This window comes from Strix aluco, chromosome 28 (assembly GCF_031877795.1).
Source record: "Strix aluco isolate bStrAlu1 chromosome 28, bStrAlu1.hap1, whole genome shotgun sequence".
In the NCBI taxonomy this organism is placed as follows: domain Eukaryota; kingdom Metazoa; phylum Chordata; class Aves; order Strigiformes; family Strigidae; genus Strix; species Strix aluco.
Window position 1 is genome coordinate 4,926,929 of NC_133958.1, and position 15,749 is coordinate 4,942,677.

The 15,749-nt window shown below is 60.0% G+C and overlaps 1 protein-coding gene across 4 annotated transcripts; it reads right to left on the reverse strand.

Moving 5' to 3' along the window:
- Positions 1-1,324: 1,324 nt before the first annotated feature.
- On the reverse strand, positions 1,325-15,288 carry SLC39A14 (solute carrier family 39 member 14). 4 transcript variants are annotated; one of them, XM_074807874.1, is made up of 9 exons: positions 15,243-15,288; positions 10,989-11,264; positions 10,695-10,881; positions 8,241-8,410; positions 7,564-7,686; positions 6,720-6,905; positions 6,266-6,473; positions 5,365-5,549; positions 1,325-4,572 (listed from the first exon to the last, which is right to left on the reverse strand). In XM_074807874.1, the coding sequence occupies exons 2-9, from the start codon at positions 11,247-11,249 to the stop codon at positions 4,426-4,428; spliced, it is 1,467 nt and encodes a 488-aa protein (XP_074663975.1). In that variant the 5' UTR covers positions 11,250-11,264; positions 15,243-15,288; the 3' UTR covers positions 1,325-4,425. The 4 variants fall into 4 exon arrangements, with proteins under 4 accessions (XP_074663975.1, XP_074663976.1, XP_074663974.1 ...); XM_074807875.1 differs by lacking the exon at positions 15,243-15,288 and adding an exon at positions 13,975-13,997; XM_074807873.1 differs by lacking the exons at positions 8,241-8,410; positions 15,243-15,288 and adding an exon at positions 9,856-10,025 and having other exon boundaries at positions 10,989-11,585.
- Positions 15,289-15,749: the final 461 nt, after the last annotated feature.

A 15,749-nucleotide genomic window follows, 5' to 3' on the forward strand; every position in this document is an offset into this window, starting at 1 on the left:
GTCTAATAGCAATAGCAACAGCCCTGACTCACAACAAATCAGTCAAAGCAATAAATTTAAATCATCCTTTACTGTACAGCCAAGAGGTATGTAATAGCCTGTGGTGTCAGCTCAGTCAAAGAGAGAAGCGTAAGTCAGTCAGTACTGATGTATGTATGTATTTTTTTAGACTGGCTCTTAGGAAGGATTTCTTTGCAGAAGGGGCTGTTGGGCGTTGGAATGGGCTGCCCAGGGCAGGGGGGGAGTCCCCATCCCTGGAGGAGTTGAAGAGTCGGGTTGACCCAGCGCTGAGGGATCTGGTGGAGTTGGGAACGGTCGGTGTGAGGTTCGTGGTTGGACTGGAGGAGCTTCAAGGGCTTTTCCAACCCAGATGACTCTGTGATATCAGGAAGCAGAGACAAGCCCCACTGCAAATAGCAAGAAGGGCCTGAGTTTATCTGAGGGCTGAGGGTGACCCCAGCCAGCCCGGCTCGCTGGGTTGAACCTTTCTGCTGCGGGGGTTAACTGAGGTTGCAGGCCTTCATCAAAACAGGAGGATTTTGCAGCAAAAAAGAGCCCACCTGAAGCCTCCATGCACTGCTGCCTGACAGCCCCCCCTGGAAGCACTGAGCCAGCACTGAGGAGGGGAGAGAGAGCAAGTCAGATGCACGCTGCGACCTTTCTTCCTTAATATAGCACTTATTTTTAAAAAAACACCGCAGAACTTCAAGATTTGTTTTCTTTAGCTGCAATGGGGTTTCTAAAAATTATGCTTGCTGCTTGGAGCTGGCAGCTTGAGGGTAATGGTATATAAAAAGGCAAAAAAAGTGAAGTAAAAAAGGCAAAAAAAGTGAAGTAGAAAAGCAAAGTATGCTTTTTCCCCCCCCCCCCTAATGCAGGGTGGGAAAGCAAGGACACAAATAACACTGCTCTGAGTCAGGCTCCCTCGTGTGAGCTGCAGAGGAATACAATATCCCACAGTCCCCCTCTGAAACCTCAGCCTCCCTCCAGCCAAACGTCAACGCTTGGAAATACATTTAAAAAAAAAATAAAAATTAAAAAGGGCTTTTTGACTCTTAAAGGCGACTCCTGGAATGCTGTGCCACGCGGGCAGGCGGGGGGGGGTGTGTGTGTGTCAGTGCCATCTTCCGTCGGGCACGCCGCACTGCACAGCCCTGGAAATTGGGGCTGGAAAAGCAGGATTGCATCACCCAGCCCTTCCAGCCTGGCTCAAACCCTTCCCCTTGGAAAAATCCTGAACCAGCGCAGCTCCCACCCCTTCACACCCCAACCAGCTCTGGCCACGGGGAGGTTTCTGCCGCTAGAGCTCGCTTGCCACCCTCCGTCATTACAGAATATATTTTATTTATGGAATTTTACAAATAACTTTACAATTCACGTGACATAAGTTATGTTCTTTGTTTCAACGCGTATCTCTTACAACACCTGAGTTATTGAAATACTGAGATGAAACTTGAGCTTCGAACCGGACACAGGAAGGGAAACACGGATGAAAATCCATAACAGACTCGATTTGGGTCGCTTTCCCTCCTCATCCTCCTGCCTGCTCCATCCCTTCCCCGACGGCGGGTACCAGCCTGCCCGAGCCAGGGACAGGAGCTCTCTCCCACCCGTCCTTCGGCGGAGGGAGGGTCCGTCTCTGCGAGGAGCCTTGTTTCTCCGAGGGGTTTCACCCCTCACACCCCCCAAATCTCTGGGTTGCACATTTTTCAAAGTCAGCTCAGCAAGAAACGGGGTTAAACTCGAAACGAGAAGACAACGGACTCATGATCCCCACCGCGTGTGCCGAGGGGCCCGTACCGGCTCCGAGGAAGCCAAACGTCAGTTCTTGCCACGTTTCCAGCTCTCGGGGACGCAGAGGACCTCCCAGGCACAGTCTGCAAAGCACCTCGCGGTCCCCAAGGGACAGAGCACAAGATTTCCCCCCTTTCGCCTCCGACGTGGAGGCTTTTCCATCTGCGCGCACCGCTGAACCGCTCCTGCCAGCCACGGCTTCGCCCTGGCAGCGCCGACGCCTGCCCTCTGCCCTGCGGAAAGCCGCTAGCGATACGGTGTTTTCCAAATACTTCCTTGAGAGAGAAGAGAGGGCACCTATACCATTCAGAGGACTCAGTTTTTCCACATCGAGTTGGTCAGACGGGGCTGCAGCTCGCTCAAGCAGGGAAAGGGAGTTTCCAATAGCACTTTCCTTCCAACTACTGAGCAATTAGCAGCACGGGTAACGACCGCGAGGTGCTGCGGAGGCGGCTGGGTGCCCGAGCCAGGACAGACCACGCTGCTTCAAGGTGGCTCTCTCCCACGGACCAGCTGCAGAGGGAAGAGTGACTGAACGATGACCGTCCACACGAACAAGAGACACTGCACGGGACAAAGCAGAGCCCGTCTCTCCTTGAAGGCATCACCAAGCGGCCCGAGGACCGTGTGGTACCTCTGGGTTGAAGGGTGCTCCCAAGAAGGCTCCCTGCTCCTCGACATGCTGATTTTTTTTTTTTTAAACCTGGGTGCGGGACAAAGCCAACAGCCTCCTGGGTGCCGAGGGGACAAAGTCAATGCCTGGCCTAGCCAAAGCCACCGAGAGCAGAGGTGCCGATCCACGAGGATACTGGCAGTGCCACTTCTCCACAGGCAGAGACCTAGGGACTCAGTGACAACTGTTAGGAGCCTAAGAGGGACATCATCCAGCTGGTACCTAAGGCAAATTAGGAACTACAGTGAGGTAACAGCAGCCAGCGATCAAACCAAGGTGCAGCGCTACCGGATGGTGCTGAGCCTGCCCCAGGCTGTGCCAAGGGCTGAAGGTGCCTTGTCGCTGCTGCGATGGGCAGGAAAAATACCCCGCGCACCCTCCTCTTTGCTTTCCAACCAGGGTGGAAGGGAAGGCGTGGGGAGCCTCAGCCGAGCAGCACCGAGCCGAGTGGCAGGGTGGCCGTCACCCTGTCACACACACCCACAGCCACCCGCACAGGCGACGAGCCATCCCCGGCACGTCCACCAAAGCACGTCTCGAAGGCTCCGTCCTCCCAACCCACCGGGGTAAGCTGCCTGCCTTGGCTCCCACTCGTCAGCGTGGCCGCAAACTCGCCGCTACCGGGTGCGGGGTGAGGTCTGGGGAGGGGGAGAAGGGGGTGCAAGGGAACCTCAGACAACACGGGTGGGGTGGGCAACGTTATCAATATGATAATAAGTCAATTCACCTAGTGAATCTGGGGAAAACCAGCCCAGAAGCAGAGCTCTGAAGTAACACCCTCCCCTGGCTACTCCCTAAGGCTGGAAACACACAACCTAAAGAGGTTCACAGTCTTTTTTTTTTTTTTTTTTTTTTTTCTTTAAAAACACTCCCCCCACCCTGAACCTCAGCAACTCAGTAACATCAGTGTTTAAAAACCGGTGTCTGTTCCCAGGTGTCGGCGTGAGCTTGGTCTAAGGACTGAGCTGCTGGTCAGGGAGCCCGTGGCCGGGCAGGGGCTTGCTGTCCCCACTCTGCCCTCGCCCCACACTGCTCTCGTGCCCTTCTCACCAGTGTTGCCACACGGCTGCCCTCACAGGAGGAGAAGGGGGGGTTTTTTTGCACCCCCATACAGCAGCAGAGACCTAAGGGAGGGAAGGGCATCCTGCTGGCCTTCGCCCAGCAGCCCTCGCGTCAGTCCGACCCGCACGAGGTGCGGTTGGGTGTCCTCTGCTCCGAGCGCTGATGCCCAGAATGTGCTTTTTTAAAATTAAAAACCAAAAAAAAAAAAAAAAACCAAAAACCAACCCCAAAAAGCCAACAAACCCTCTTCACCCTGCTTTTCCCAGGGCATCGTTCTGGGCTGCCAAGGCAGAACGGGAGGAAAACCAGACGTGGCTCCAGAGACACGCTTCTGAAGACAGCAAGGTTGGTGCTGAAATCGTGAGCCGTGCTCCTCCTTCAGCCTCGGCAGCCCTCTGTGCTTGGTGAGCACAGCTCCAAGGACTGGCTGGTAAGTAACTCCCCAAAAAAGGGTCTGTCCCTGTCTGTCCCCATCACGCATCCCCCCGCAAAGGGGTCAGGAGAGCGTCACGTCCCATCGCTGCGAGCACGAGGAAGGGAGCAACACGGCTAGAGGAGCTCCAGTCTCCCAACTCCATCCTTCCCAGGAGACGTGAGGAGAGAAGGGATATGACACTGGAAAGAGATCCTCCGGTCAGTTCGGTCCTACGGCCAAGGGGATTAAGCTCCCCTCGGCCTTAAACCAAAAAAAAAATTAAGTCTGTGGAATAGCTTTAAAAGCAATGCCTTTTCTTCTGTAGTGTGATGTCAGTGCCCGCACAGGTACCATCGTATGCTTGCAGCAGGAAAAGAAAAGAAAAAAAAAAAAAAAAAAAAAAAGAGAAATACCCCTTCCCCCCCAAAAAAAACCAACAAAAAATGGAAAAACTGGAAGAGAGCTGTGAGTCGGGCTGGTCCTACCCGATCTGGATCTGGCCAGAGTACATGGTGAGCAGCACCATGATGGTGAAGCCCGTCAGCAGCCCCGCGTTCTGGATGGCGAAGGTGATCAGCGTGCTGCCGTTCTGCTCGTCCTCCCGGCTCACCTCATTCATTTCGGGGAACTGCAGGAGAGAGGGGGGAAGAGAGAGCGATGGCAGGGCTCAGCGGCAGGACTGGCTCCATCCTTCCCCGCTGCTTCCCACCCCGGCAAATAGTCCCTGGCGCCACCAGCCCAGGGGGCAAAGCAAAGCTGAGACAGTGGCCACCACAGGTTGGCCAGTGGGGCAGAGCAAACACCCCCCTGTGCTCGCTGTGCTGGCCTTGCCTCCAGGGAAGCCAGAGCTCCTCCTAGCCAGGCTAGAAAAAACCAAAACCTGGAGCACTGCATCCAGCTCTGGGGCTCCCAGCGTAAGAAGGACGTGGACCTGCTCGAGTGGGTCCACAGGAAGGTCATGAAAATGGTGAGAGGGCTTCACCCTTTCATAAAGAAAGGCTGAGAGAGTTGGGGTTGTTTATCCTGGAGAAGGCTCCAGGGAGAGCTTATTGCAGCCTTTCCATATGTAAAAGGGGCTTACAAGAAAGATGGAGAAAGACTTTTTGCCAGGGCGTGTAGTGATACAATGGGGGTAACGTTTTAAACTAAAAGAGGGTAGATTTAGATTAGACAGAAGGAAGAAGTTCTGGCACAGGTTGCCCAGAGAATCTGTGGCTGCCCCCTCCCTGAAGGGTTCAAGGCCAGGTTGGATGGGGCTTTGGGCAACCTGGGCTAGTGGAAGGTGTCCCTGCCCGTGGCAGGGGGGTGGGACTGGATGATCTTTAAAGGTCCCTTTAACCCAAACCGTTCTGTGGTTCACCAAACCCTGGCAAGGTCCCAACCATGCACCCGGCAGCCCCTCCCCGGGCTCCTCATTTACCATGTCGGCCAGTGCTATGTACAGAAACATCCCCCCGGCCAGAGCGAAGATCCAGTTGGCAGAGAAGTGGCTACCGGCCACGATGCCGAAGGCCAAGCCCACGTAGCAGCAGCAGGCGGAGATGAAGTTGAAGAACAGCGCTTGGCGGATGGTCATGCCAGCGTTCAGCAGGATGACAAAATCCCCTGGGGGAAAAGAGGATGAGGAGGGAAGGGGCTGTCAGCAGGCGGGCAGCAGCGTTGGGATGGCACCGAGGTGGATTTAGACTATTAGGAAGGATTTCTTTGCAGAAGGGGTTGTTGGGCGTTGGAATGGGCTGCCCAGGGCAGGGGGGGAGTCCCCATCCCTGGAGGGGTTGAAGAGTCGGGTTGACCCAGCGCTGAGGGATCTGGTGGAGTTGGGAACGGTCAGGGTGAGGTTCATGGTTGGACTGGAGGAGCTTCAAGGGCTTTTCCAACCTGGATGATTCTGGGATTCTGCTCGTATTCAGCGCCTGCTTTGGCGGGAGGTCAAGGCTGGGCTCCCCATGCCCGCTGACCATGCCCCCGGCCCTGCCTGCACATAAATTTGGACATTCAAACCCAAACCACTGCCTGCCTCCCCCCTTCCAAACCAAACGAGGTGTTGGTTTCTTTTTTTTTTTTTTTTCTTCTTCAGATGTCTCCATCTAAATTTAAATCTCAGACATCATATTACCTCGTTATTTTTAGAGCTGTGATTACTCAGTGTAGTTTACAGCCTTGCCTTCCCCCCCGCCCCATATCACGACTCTGTTTATTCCACCCCCCATTTGCCTTTCTCTCGAGAAACAACGTGTAGGACCAGGAAAGCGGCAGCGTTAGCCTTAAAGAGGGGCAGATCCGAGAGCCCTCGCAGCACCTTTCCCCGAGGACTCACGCACCCAGCTCGTGCGGGAACTCCTCGCAGAGGATGGCCACGGAGGTGCTGATCCCTTGGAAGACAGAGACGGTGAAGGAGGCCCCGATGGCCAACCCGTCGATGAAGTTGTGGAGGCCGTCGCTGAGGGTGATCATCCACGCCAGCGTGCCGATGTCGGAGTACCGCACCTCCTTCAGCCAGTAACACGCGCTCTGGGAGGCCTGCAGGTCCTGCCACGGCACCCCGAAAGCTGGGGGTCAGCACCCAGACGCTCTGCGGGGGCCACCAGCCCAAGGAACCCACCCCTCCACGCATTAAATCCACACAAGGCTTGACCTGAGCCGTCTGCTTTCTACCACTCACAGAGGATTTTGTCTGGGAGGTGCAACGAGCTTCAAACCCGCCCTTTCTCCCTGAGGTGTTTTTTTTTTTTTTTCCATGTGCCCACCCGCAACCCCATGGGAGGAGGCACTAACCTGGACAGAGAGGGAGCCCACCACAACCTTCTCATCCCCGGAGGGGGTTTTGCACTCCAGCTCGCCGGTTATGTGTGGGATCATGTGGTCCAGGTCCCCGTTCTGCAGCTTCTCAGTGATCCCCTCCTCCTGGTCCTTCTTGGACGGCAGAGCCTCGGGGCCGTAGTGGCTGTGCCCATGGTGATGCTGTGGGACAGGGAAGGGATCTGACCCCTGTGCTCGGCACTGGTGAGGCCGCACCTCGATGAGTGGGTTCAGTTTTGGGCCCCTCACTCCAAAAAGGCCATTGAATGACTCGAGCGTGTCCAGAGAAGGGCAACTGAGCTGGTGCAGGGTCTGGAGCACAGGTCTGATGGGGAGCGGCTGAGGGAACTGGGGGGGTTTAGTCTGGAGAAGAGGAGGCTGAGGGGAGACCTCATGGCCCTCTGCAACTCCCTGAAAGGAGGGTGCAGAGAGGGGGGAGGAGTCTCTTGAGCCAAGGAACCAGCGCCAGGACAAGAGGGAATGGCCTCAAGCTGCACCAGGGCAGGGTCAGACTGGCTCTTAGGAAGGATTTCTTTGCAGAAGGGGCTGTTGGGCGTTGGAATGGGCTGCCCAGGGCAGGGGGGGAGTCCCCATCCCTGGAGGGGTTGAAGAGTCGGGTTGACCCAGCGCTGAGGGATCTGGTGGAGTTGGGAACGGTCGGTGTGAGGTTCATGGTTGGACTGGAGGAGCTTCAGGATCTTTTCCAACCGAGATGATTCTGGGATTCTGTGACAGGGGAGGGGGATTCAGGGGTGTCACACCCCCCACCCCCCGCCATTTCTGCTGTTGCCCACCCGAGCAGCCCTTTGATCAGCCTCACCTGGTCCTTCTGCTTCAGGAGCATCTTCAGGACCTTCTCCGTGAAGAAGAAGAGGTAGAAGCCCCCGAACACCACGGCAGATTTGGAAACATAATAATCTTCTTGAGGGTTGAATCCAAACGCCTGCAGGCAAAAGGGGACAAGGGACAGGACTGAGGAACAGTCTCTGGCAGCGTCCTCCGTCTGCCTTTGCCCCTGGCACCTCTGGGGCAACGCTGCCGCTTTCCGACCTCTCCCTACGCAGCAGCAGCTTTGGGGACAAGCTCAGAAAACGCCTTCATGCACTTTTCATCTCCCTCACACCCCCAGCCAAGCTGGCTGTGCCCCAAGGCATTGGATCCACCACCCTGCACCGGGACAGGGATGCTAAAAGCAGGCTTGGAAAGCTCCGCTGCCTCGGCGCAAAGGTGACCTGCCTGCGGGGCTAAAAAGGGCAATAAAATAGCGCTTCTCTGCTTGAAGCAGCCCGGAGGTCTCCCTGGAGCGAGTCCCTTCCAAAGAGGGGCGAAACGCCAGCTCTGACTGCGATCCCGAGGGGCTTCCAGCCTCTGTACCTCGCTCTTGGCTCCCCTCCGACGCCGCCTTCCCCTTCTCCAGCCAGCGAGTGCCCAGTGAGAGAGAAACAGCCCCCGAGAGAGAGAAAAAAAAAAGGACAGACCCGACGGTCCTCACCCTACCTCGGGAATGAGCTGGAAGAGGGCGTTGGAGTAGAGAGTTCCAATCGCCAGAGCTATGAAGTAGAGGAGCAGCCGCTTGTAAAAGGTCTTCTTCATGAAGGGCACCACGCTGGCTCCCACCAGCGAGCAGAGGGAGATGACGGTCACGCAGAGGAAACCGTAACCCCAGACTGCGGCGTGCGTGCCAAACCCACCCCGGGGGGGAAGCGGACGAGAGGGGAGGTGGTCGGAGGGAAAGGAGATCAACGAGGGGAGGCAGGGGAAGGAATCCACGCCGAAAGGAAAGAGAGAGGAGGGAGGGAGAGGGGGAGAGAGAAGAGGACATTCATTAGTGATTGCTTGTTCATCTGGCATTGGTTCAAGAGGGGCGAACCTGGTGCTGAGTGGCTTTGGAAACAGCAATTTGGGAAAGGTCGGAGCTCGCTCGCACCAAACGACCTCCCTTGGACCAAGCTAATCTTTTTTAGCGCCGGGCTGGAGCTGAGTTTTGGCAGCCAGGCTGTTTCAGAGCCAGCACCCCAGCTCTGCTCCCCGAGCTCCCCGCGGGACATCGGGCGGCTGTTCCAGTGCCACAGAGCATCGAAGGTCCCCCGAGCACCCCGCACGCTCCATCCTCATCCCGCAGCCCGGAGAGACGCGGCCGGTGCCCGCGAGGCCACGCTGGGATGCTCCGTCTGACGGCGAGGGTGGAGCGTACGTAGGGCATTTCAGTTCCTGGCAGATCAGGAAATACAGGCGCTTTGGGTTTTTTTATAAATAAAAGTCGCAGTTCTGGAGTTGAAAAGGAGCCTGAAAAAAACTTCCCCCCACCAACACGGACGAGAGCAAAGAGCAATGGGCAATGCTGGTGGGGGCAAAGGGTGCTCTGCCCAGGGGGAAGGTTGCAGCTTAAATGCAGAATTTTAAGGCTGGATGTGCAGGAGCTCGGATCCAGCTCATCTACCCAGGAGCCACAAGGGCTCAGCGAAGCCACCCGGACCAGCCGAGGAAGCGTACGTGTTCCAAACACGTCCAATCTGTGTATTTATCCAACTCCAGAACTGTGCAATTACAACACAATTAATTTGCGACGTATCTGTCGGTCCCATCAGAGCACCAGGAAACCTCGCGTAAGCCTAAACCTTTGTGGGAACGTCAGTCTTGTAAATCGGGGGGGGGGGGGAAAGGCAATTAAAACACTTGTAAAAGAGGGAGCTGGTGCTCCTCCAGGCTGTTCTCTGTGCCCTTACACCGATATTTCTTCCGCCCCGCAGGTCCTTCCATCTCAGCAGCCTCAGGGCCGGGCAGCTCTGCGTGAAGCAGGGCTGAGCACATCCCTCCCAGGGATAAACTCCCCAGAAAGCAGCCACAGCCCCACGGGGCAGGAGCAAACGGCTCCTCCCAGCACCTTCCCGGACCTCAGACCACGACCCAGCAGGGCTGGAGGACGTGGCCTCCCCACTCCGGAGGGTTTCCTGGTGCTCAGAGAGGTGAGAAAAGCCCTGCGGAGCCCCTGAGACAAGCCCTCAGCCTCGGGTGACGGAGGGATCGGTTCGATTCAGCAGGGTGGAGGCAAAGAGGGTGCCCGGAGAGCTGCCCTCGGAGACGGGAGAGAGGCAGGGACTTTCTACCGCACCTCTGGGATGAGCTGGAAGAGCGCGTTAGAGAGCAGCGTGCCGATGGAGAGCGCGATGAAAAACGTGAGGACCCGGCTGAAAAAGGCCTTCTCGGTACACGGTACGATGAAGACTCCGAGCAGGGAGGCCACGTTAATCATCGACACACTGAGAAAACCAAAGCCCCACACTGCGGAACGAGAAGAAACGAGGGCCAGACATTACCGAGGCTCTCGGCGCGGGGAGGACCCCGAGACCCCGGATCCGGGAAGGTGGAAAAAGCTGGCTCCGGGTCTGCACCCCCACGCCAGGGCTGGCCTCTCCCTGTGCTCTGGACACTTCCACTGTGACACAAACCATCATTTTTTATCGCAGGGAGGGTGGAAACGAAGCCGTCGGGTTAGTTGGATGAGGCTTTCCCGAGCCAGCCCCGGCCTCGCGGCGTGGGGGAAGCCAGTGCTGCGCTCAGGGCAGCCGAGCCAAGACCTGGGGCACCGTCAGGACCTGGGGGCGTGGAAGCTCGTTGAGCACCCGCTGGGGGCTGGAGGCCAGCGGGTCCCTAAACGTGCCACATCACCCACTCCCACCCTCGAGGACTCGCAGCAAGGTCCCCCCACCCCAGGCACCCAGCTCTGCCCTGCGGCGTGTGCGATCGGGGGCAGAACCGTGCTGCGAGCCCTCGGCACGAACCACAGCGTGGAAAACCCGTCAGGACTCCCGGCTGCTGTAGGCAAAGCTGCCTCCTCTGCCAGACTCTGCCTGTACCTCGGCACCAGGAATGGGAACTGGCTGTCCCGGGGTGTCTCGTGTCCCCGAGCTCCGTGCTGCGCTCGTGTCCCCCCTCCGGTTCCCCGCTTACCTTCAGCCGAGCTGGGTCTGCTCTCCTCCGTCTGCTCATTTTCCTCGTTTTCCAGGTTCTCGGAGGCGCACGCCCCCGACTCCAGCTGCTGCAGGATGGTGGGGCAAAACTCCTTGAACTCGCTGTGCCCCACGGCAGAGCCCTCGCTCAGGTTGTGGATGGCGAAAAGCTCGACGGAGCTGAAGCACTGGGGAAGGGAAGAGACAGGCACGTGCCTTGAAACTCCCGCAGCTCTGCAAAGAGCTTTTTTTGGGGGGGGGGGGGGGGGGGGGGTCTGCGGAGCCCCTGCCTCACCCGGGAGAGGTTCACCCGCTGCTGCGGCGGCTGGGAGACGTTGGCGTGTCCCACTCCCACGTCCAGACGGTTCAGCAGGGCCTTGAGCTGCTTCAGGCTCAGAGTTTCGCTCTCTCCGTACCGCTGGAGGAGATCCTGCAGGAAGGAGGCTGCGGAGAGCGCCGGTCCTGCGGCGTCCCTGCCTGCCCAGACCCGCGGGCAGGGGAGGAGGCAGAGCAGCACGAGCAGGCAGCAGCCCCGGGGCCCTGCGCTGGCGATCATGGTGTCTCGGCGATGCTGGAAGAGAAGCCACGCGCTGCCGTTAGCTTTCGCGTCCCCAGCGCCTCCGACCACCGCTCTTCCACCCCACAGCTCCATCAGGAGACGATTTTTTCCCCAGGAAGCCCCAGCCCGAGGCAGGGGACACACACACACAGACACGGAGCTTTGCGCAGCGCTGCGACCACCCAGCTCCTGAGGTGGGGACTTGACATCTTTTCACAGAATCACCTCAGTTGGAAAAGCCCTTGAAGCTCCTCCAGTCCAACCATGAACCTCACCCTGACCGTTCCCAGCCCCACCAGATCCCTCAGCGCTGGGTCAACCCGACTCTTCAACCCCTCCAGGGATGGGGACTCCCCCCCTGCCCTGGGCAGCCCATTCCAACGCCCAACAGCCCCTTCTGCAAAGAAATCCTTCCTAAGAGCCAGTCTGACCCTGCCCTGGCGCAGCTTGAGGCCATTCCCTCTTGTCCTGGTGCTGGTTCCTTGGCTCAAGACTCATCCCCCCTCTCTGCACCCTCCTTTCAGGGAGTTGGAGAGGGCCATGAGGTCTCCCCTCAGCCTCCTCTTCTCCAGACTGAACCCCCCCAGTTCCCTCAGCCGCTCCCCATCAGACCTGTGCTCCAGACCCTGCACCAGCTCCGTTGCCCTTCTCTGGCCACGCTCGAGTCATTCAATGGCCTTTTTGGAGTGAGGGGCCCAAAACTGAACCCACTCATCGAGGGGCGGCCTCACCAGTGCCGAGCCCAGGGGTGAGATCCCTTCCCTGTCCCTGCTGGCCACGCTAGTGCTGATACAAGCCAGGATGCCATTGGCCTCCTTGGCCACCTGGGCAGCCACGCCGCGGGATGGAGCCACATCAGTTAATACCGACGCCGGCCACTGAACTCGGCTCTCCGTGGGGTGAGGAAGCCACGCACCAGCCACGCTGATGCCGCGTCGGGTCCCCCTCGTGCCGCTGGCGCCGGGACACGCGCCCCTCGGGGACCTCTGCCCACCCACGCCGGCGTTCGGAGGACACAGAAGCTCAGGGACCAGAGGTAGGATTTTCATTAAGTTATATTTTAACTCCGATAATTACAATAAACCGGGTCCTTCCCAGCCGCAACTGTCGATGCCTTTACAGTATTTGCCTAGAATCAATCCTTGCCCTCTCCGCTCCTTTCATATAAGCCGGGAATCAATAAAAACGGGGCGGCACAGCCCGGGGGAGCGGGGGTTTGCCCGCCAGCACGCGTTGGGTGCAAAGGACGGGGCTCAGGGAGAGCGTGGGAGGCCGGGCACGACCCGCACGTCCACCTTGGGCAGCACCCAAGAGGCTGGAGCGGGGCCCAGGCCGCCTTCCTGGAAAAGCTCCACCGAAAAGCCAACGGCAAATTTAGGATTCCCAAGGACAAGCAGAAAATAATTCGCTCGCCGCCGCCTCCGTTACACCCAGCAGCCGTCCCGTTCCCAACCCGGGGCTCCGGGCACACGCTGCCTTGTGGTTTCCCCTCCCCAGGGGGCTCCTCGGGAGAAGCAGTTTGCAGCCCCGGGACGGTTCCTGCGCACGGGGCCCCATCCAGCCCGGCTCTGCGCTGGCACAGGACCCGCCACCCCGGCCAAGCCGCGGTCCCGCCGGCGCCCCGCCACGCTCGTGCTGACGGCTCGCAGATCTCGGTCTCCTCCAAAAACAAACCTAAGATATTTTTGAAGCCCGGCCAACTAATTGTTCTGAAAATAACCCAGGGCTGGGTTTGCGAGGCACGACCCAAGCCTGGCAGGACCCCGCTCCCCTCCCCGGGACCCCCGTCTCCTGCATTCCCGCAGGTTTTACAAGCTTACCGCCCGCCTGGCGAGCTTTGTTCTCCAGGAGAGCGCAGGCCGTGGAGGTTTTAGCCTCCTCCTGCCAGGGCTTAGCTCGGAAGCTTTGGCTTAACCCCTCTCCTCCCAAAATGGGGGAGCCAGCTCCTCCAGCGAGGCGCTGGGGATGGCAACACCCTTCTCGGGGAGGCACCGCTGCCTCTTCAGCATCCCCCTCTTCCTCCCCGCTGCCCAAATCCACCCTCCCAGACGGATCCTCCCTGCGCGATGCCTCTAGGAGCAGCCACTAGCCCAAGTGGCCACGTGGGACATTTAGGTGGCCAGTGACTCCCTCAAGGTACACAGGCGCTGGCACACAGCCTGCGGTGGCAAAGGCCTGTCCCGGTGGCACCATCTCCCAGGACGGGGACGTTGGCTGCCCTTCCCTCTCCGCGGCGGCTGAGCGCTCCCCGCGTCCCTTGTCCCGCCGGTTATCGCCAGCCCGTGCCAAGACACGCAGCCCTCTCCCGTGCCAAAATCCCCCCCCCCCCACTCTGGGGTTTCTCCCAAAGCCACGCTGAGCCGGGCACACCCAGGGTGGCAAACCGGACCTCAACTTTCACCCAGCTGCCAAACAACAGGCAGGAAGAAGCGGTTTGCAGGCAGAGCCGGGCAGGGGGGTGAATCACACAGACTCGCTGCCGTTTTAGGGCAAAAACGAGGTGGAGGAGCTGCCGCTTGGGAAGAGAAGGGCTCAGAGAGGAACAGCCGGGGGGTCCTGCACCCCTCCAAACACCGCGGGCAGCCCAGGGCAAGGCAGGAGGGTGCCAAAGCCCCCCCGCATCCCGCGGGCAAAGGGGAGCTGCAGCACAAACCCTCTCCATCACCGCCGGCTCAGCGGGGACCCCCTAAAAGCCCCCCCGCCCCAGCCTCCTGCCCGCTACCTTCAAGGGCGTCCTCTCGCCGGCCACGGGACCCGCTCCGGGAGCCGCGGTGCCGCGCTCGGCCCAGCGCCTGACCTACTTTATCGCTCGCTGCCGCACTGGGACGGGGCAGAAGGAACAAACCTCTGCCAGGGGAGCGATGCCCGGCGGCAACGACAGCGCGAAGGAGCTGCCAGAGCCAGCCAAAACCCCCTCTCCTTTTTTTTTTTTTTTTTTTTTTTACCCCCCCGCTCCGTGTCCCTTGGGGTCACTTCCCAGAGCTCTTCGGTCCCGGTTACAAACCATCCCCGCCTCCGAGCGGGAAGGTGATGCTGGGAACAAGAAACGTTGGCAAAGCCGAGCTCGGCCCCGGCGACGTCAGCCCCGCGCTAGAGGTTTCCCGAAATCCCACGCAGGGACAACTCGCTGTCGCAAACCTGGAGCGAGGGCGGGGGGGGAGCCCCCTAAAACCCCACCGGTTTGCACCCTCCTCCTGCCAGGCCGCGTTGCGGGCAGCGGGCCCGACCTCCTTCCGGAGCAAAAGCCGCTCCACGTGTCTGGCAGCACAGGCAGGACCTGCCTGCTCCAGGGAGGGTTTCCATTGGGGGGGCCAGCGGCGTGGGGCCTCGTTTGCTTCCCCCCCCCCAGCTCCCCTTTGCTCCCCCCAGCCTCCTCCTGTTTCTTGTCCTTTAGTCTCCCCTAAACCCCGGCCCGCAGGCCCCGGTGCGGGCAAACAGGCAGCAAAACCACCAGCCCAGGAGCTCCCCCACTCCACAGGGACCCCCTAGTCCTGCCCCAGTGCCCCCCCCCCCAACCCCATGCTGGACCTACCCGGTCCCTGTCCCATCCCAACACCAGTCCGCATCCCCCAGCCGCTCTCTGGCCCCTTTGCCCCCCCGCCTCAGCCCTACCTGATCCCAGTCCAGCCCCACAGCTCGCGCCGGTGGTGCCAGACCCACAGCTGGGTCCTTCTCCCCCACACCCCACCGCTACCTGCACCCTCACCCAGCCCCAGACCCCACGGGCAGCCCCAAAGCGAGCCCCATAGCTTCCTCCAAGCCCTAGGACCGCTCCTAAGCGCGCTCCTAAACCCCAAAACCGGTCCTAGACCCCCAAACCGGTCCCCGCATCCTTCCCCGCATCCTGCCCCAGCCCCAGCCCCATCCCGGGGCTCGGGGCCCGCCGCAGCCCGGTCCCCGCGGTGCCCCGTCCCCGCAGCCTGTTCCCCGCTCCCTCCCCATCCCCATCCCCCCCCAGTCCCCCCCGTTCCCCCCCAGTCCCGGCCCTACCCGCCGCTGCCGCCGCCGCCGCCGCCGCCCGCTCCGCCCGGTCCCGGCCGCGTAGGGCGCACGCTCGGCCGGGCGCACGGGGAGCGCTCCCATTGGTCAGCGTCACCGCGGGACACGCCCCCTCCGCCGCTTCGCCACGCCCCCTCGCCCCCTCCCTCAATGTGCAGCGCCGAGCACCGCGGTAACGGCGTCACTCGGCCGGGGGGGGGGGGCACGGGGGATCGGACAGAGCCCCCCACCCCGGGTATGTGGCACTGAATAGCCCCCCCCCCGGCTCCCCTTGGGGGCGTGGGGCACCCCATGGACCGCCCCCAAGCACCCCTTGGGGTTAGGGGGCACCCCACAGACCCCTCCTGGGGGGCACAGGGCACCCCCAGACCCTCCCAAGCACTTTCTGGGAGCACAGGGCACCCCCCAGACCCCCCCATGCACTTCTTGGGGACATGGGGCACCCCTCAAACCCCTCCCAGGGGCACAGGGCACCCCCCAGACCCCCCAAGCACTTTT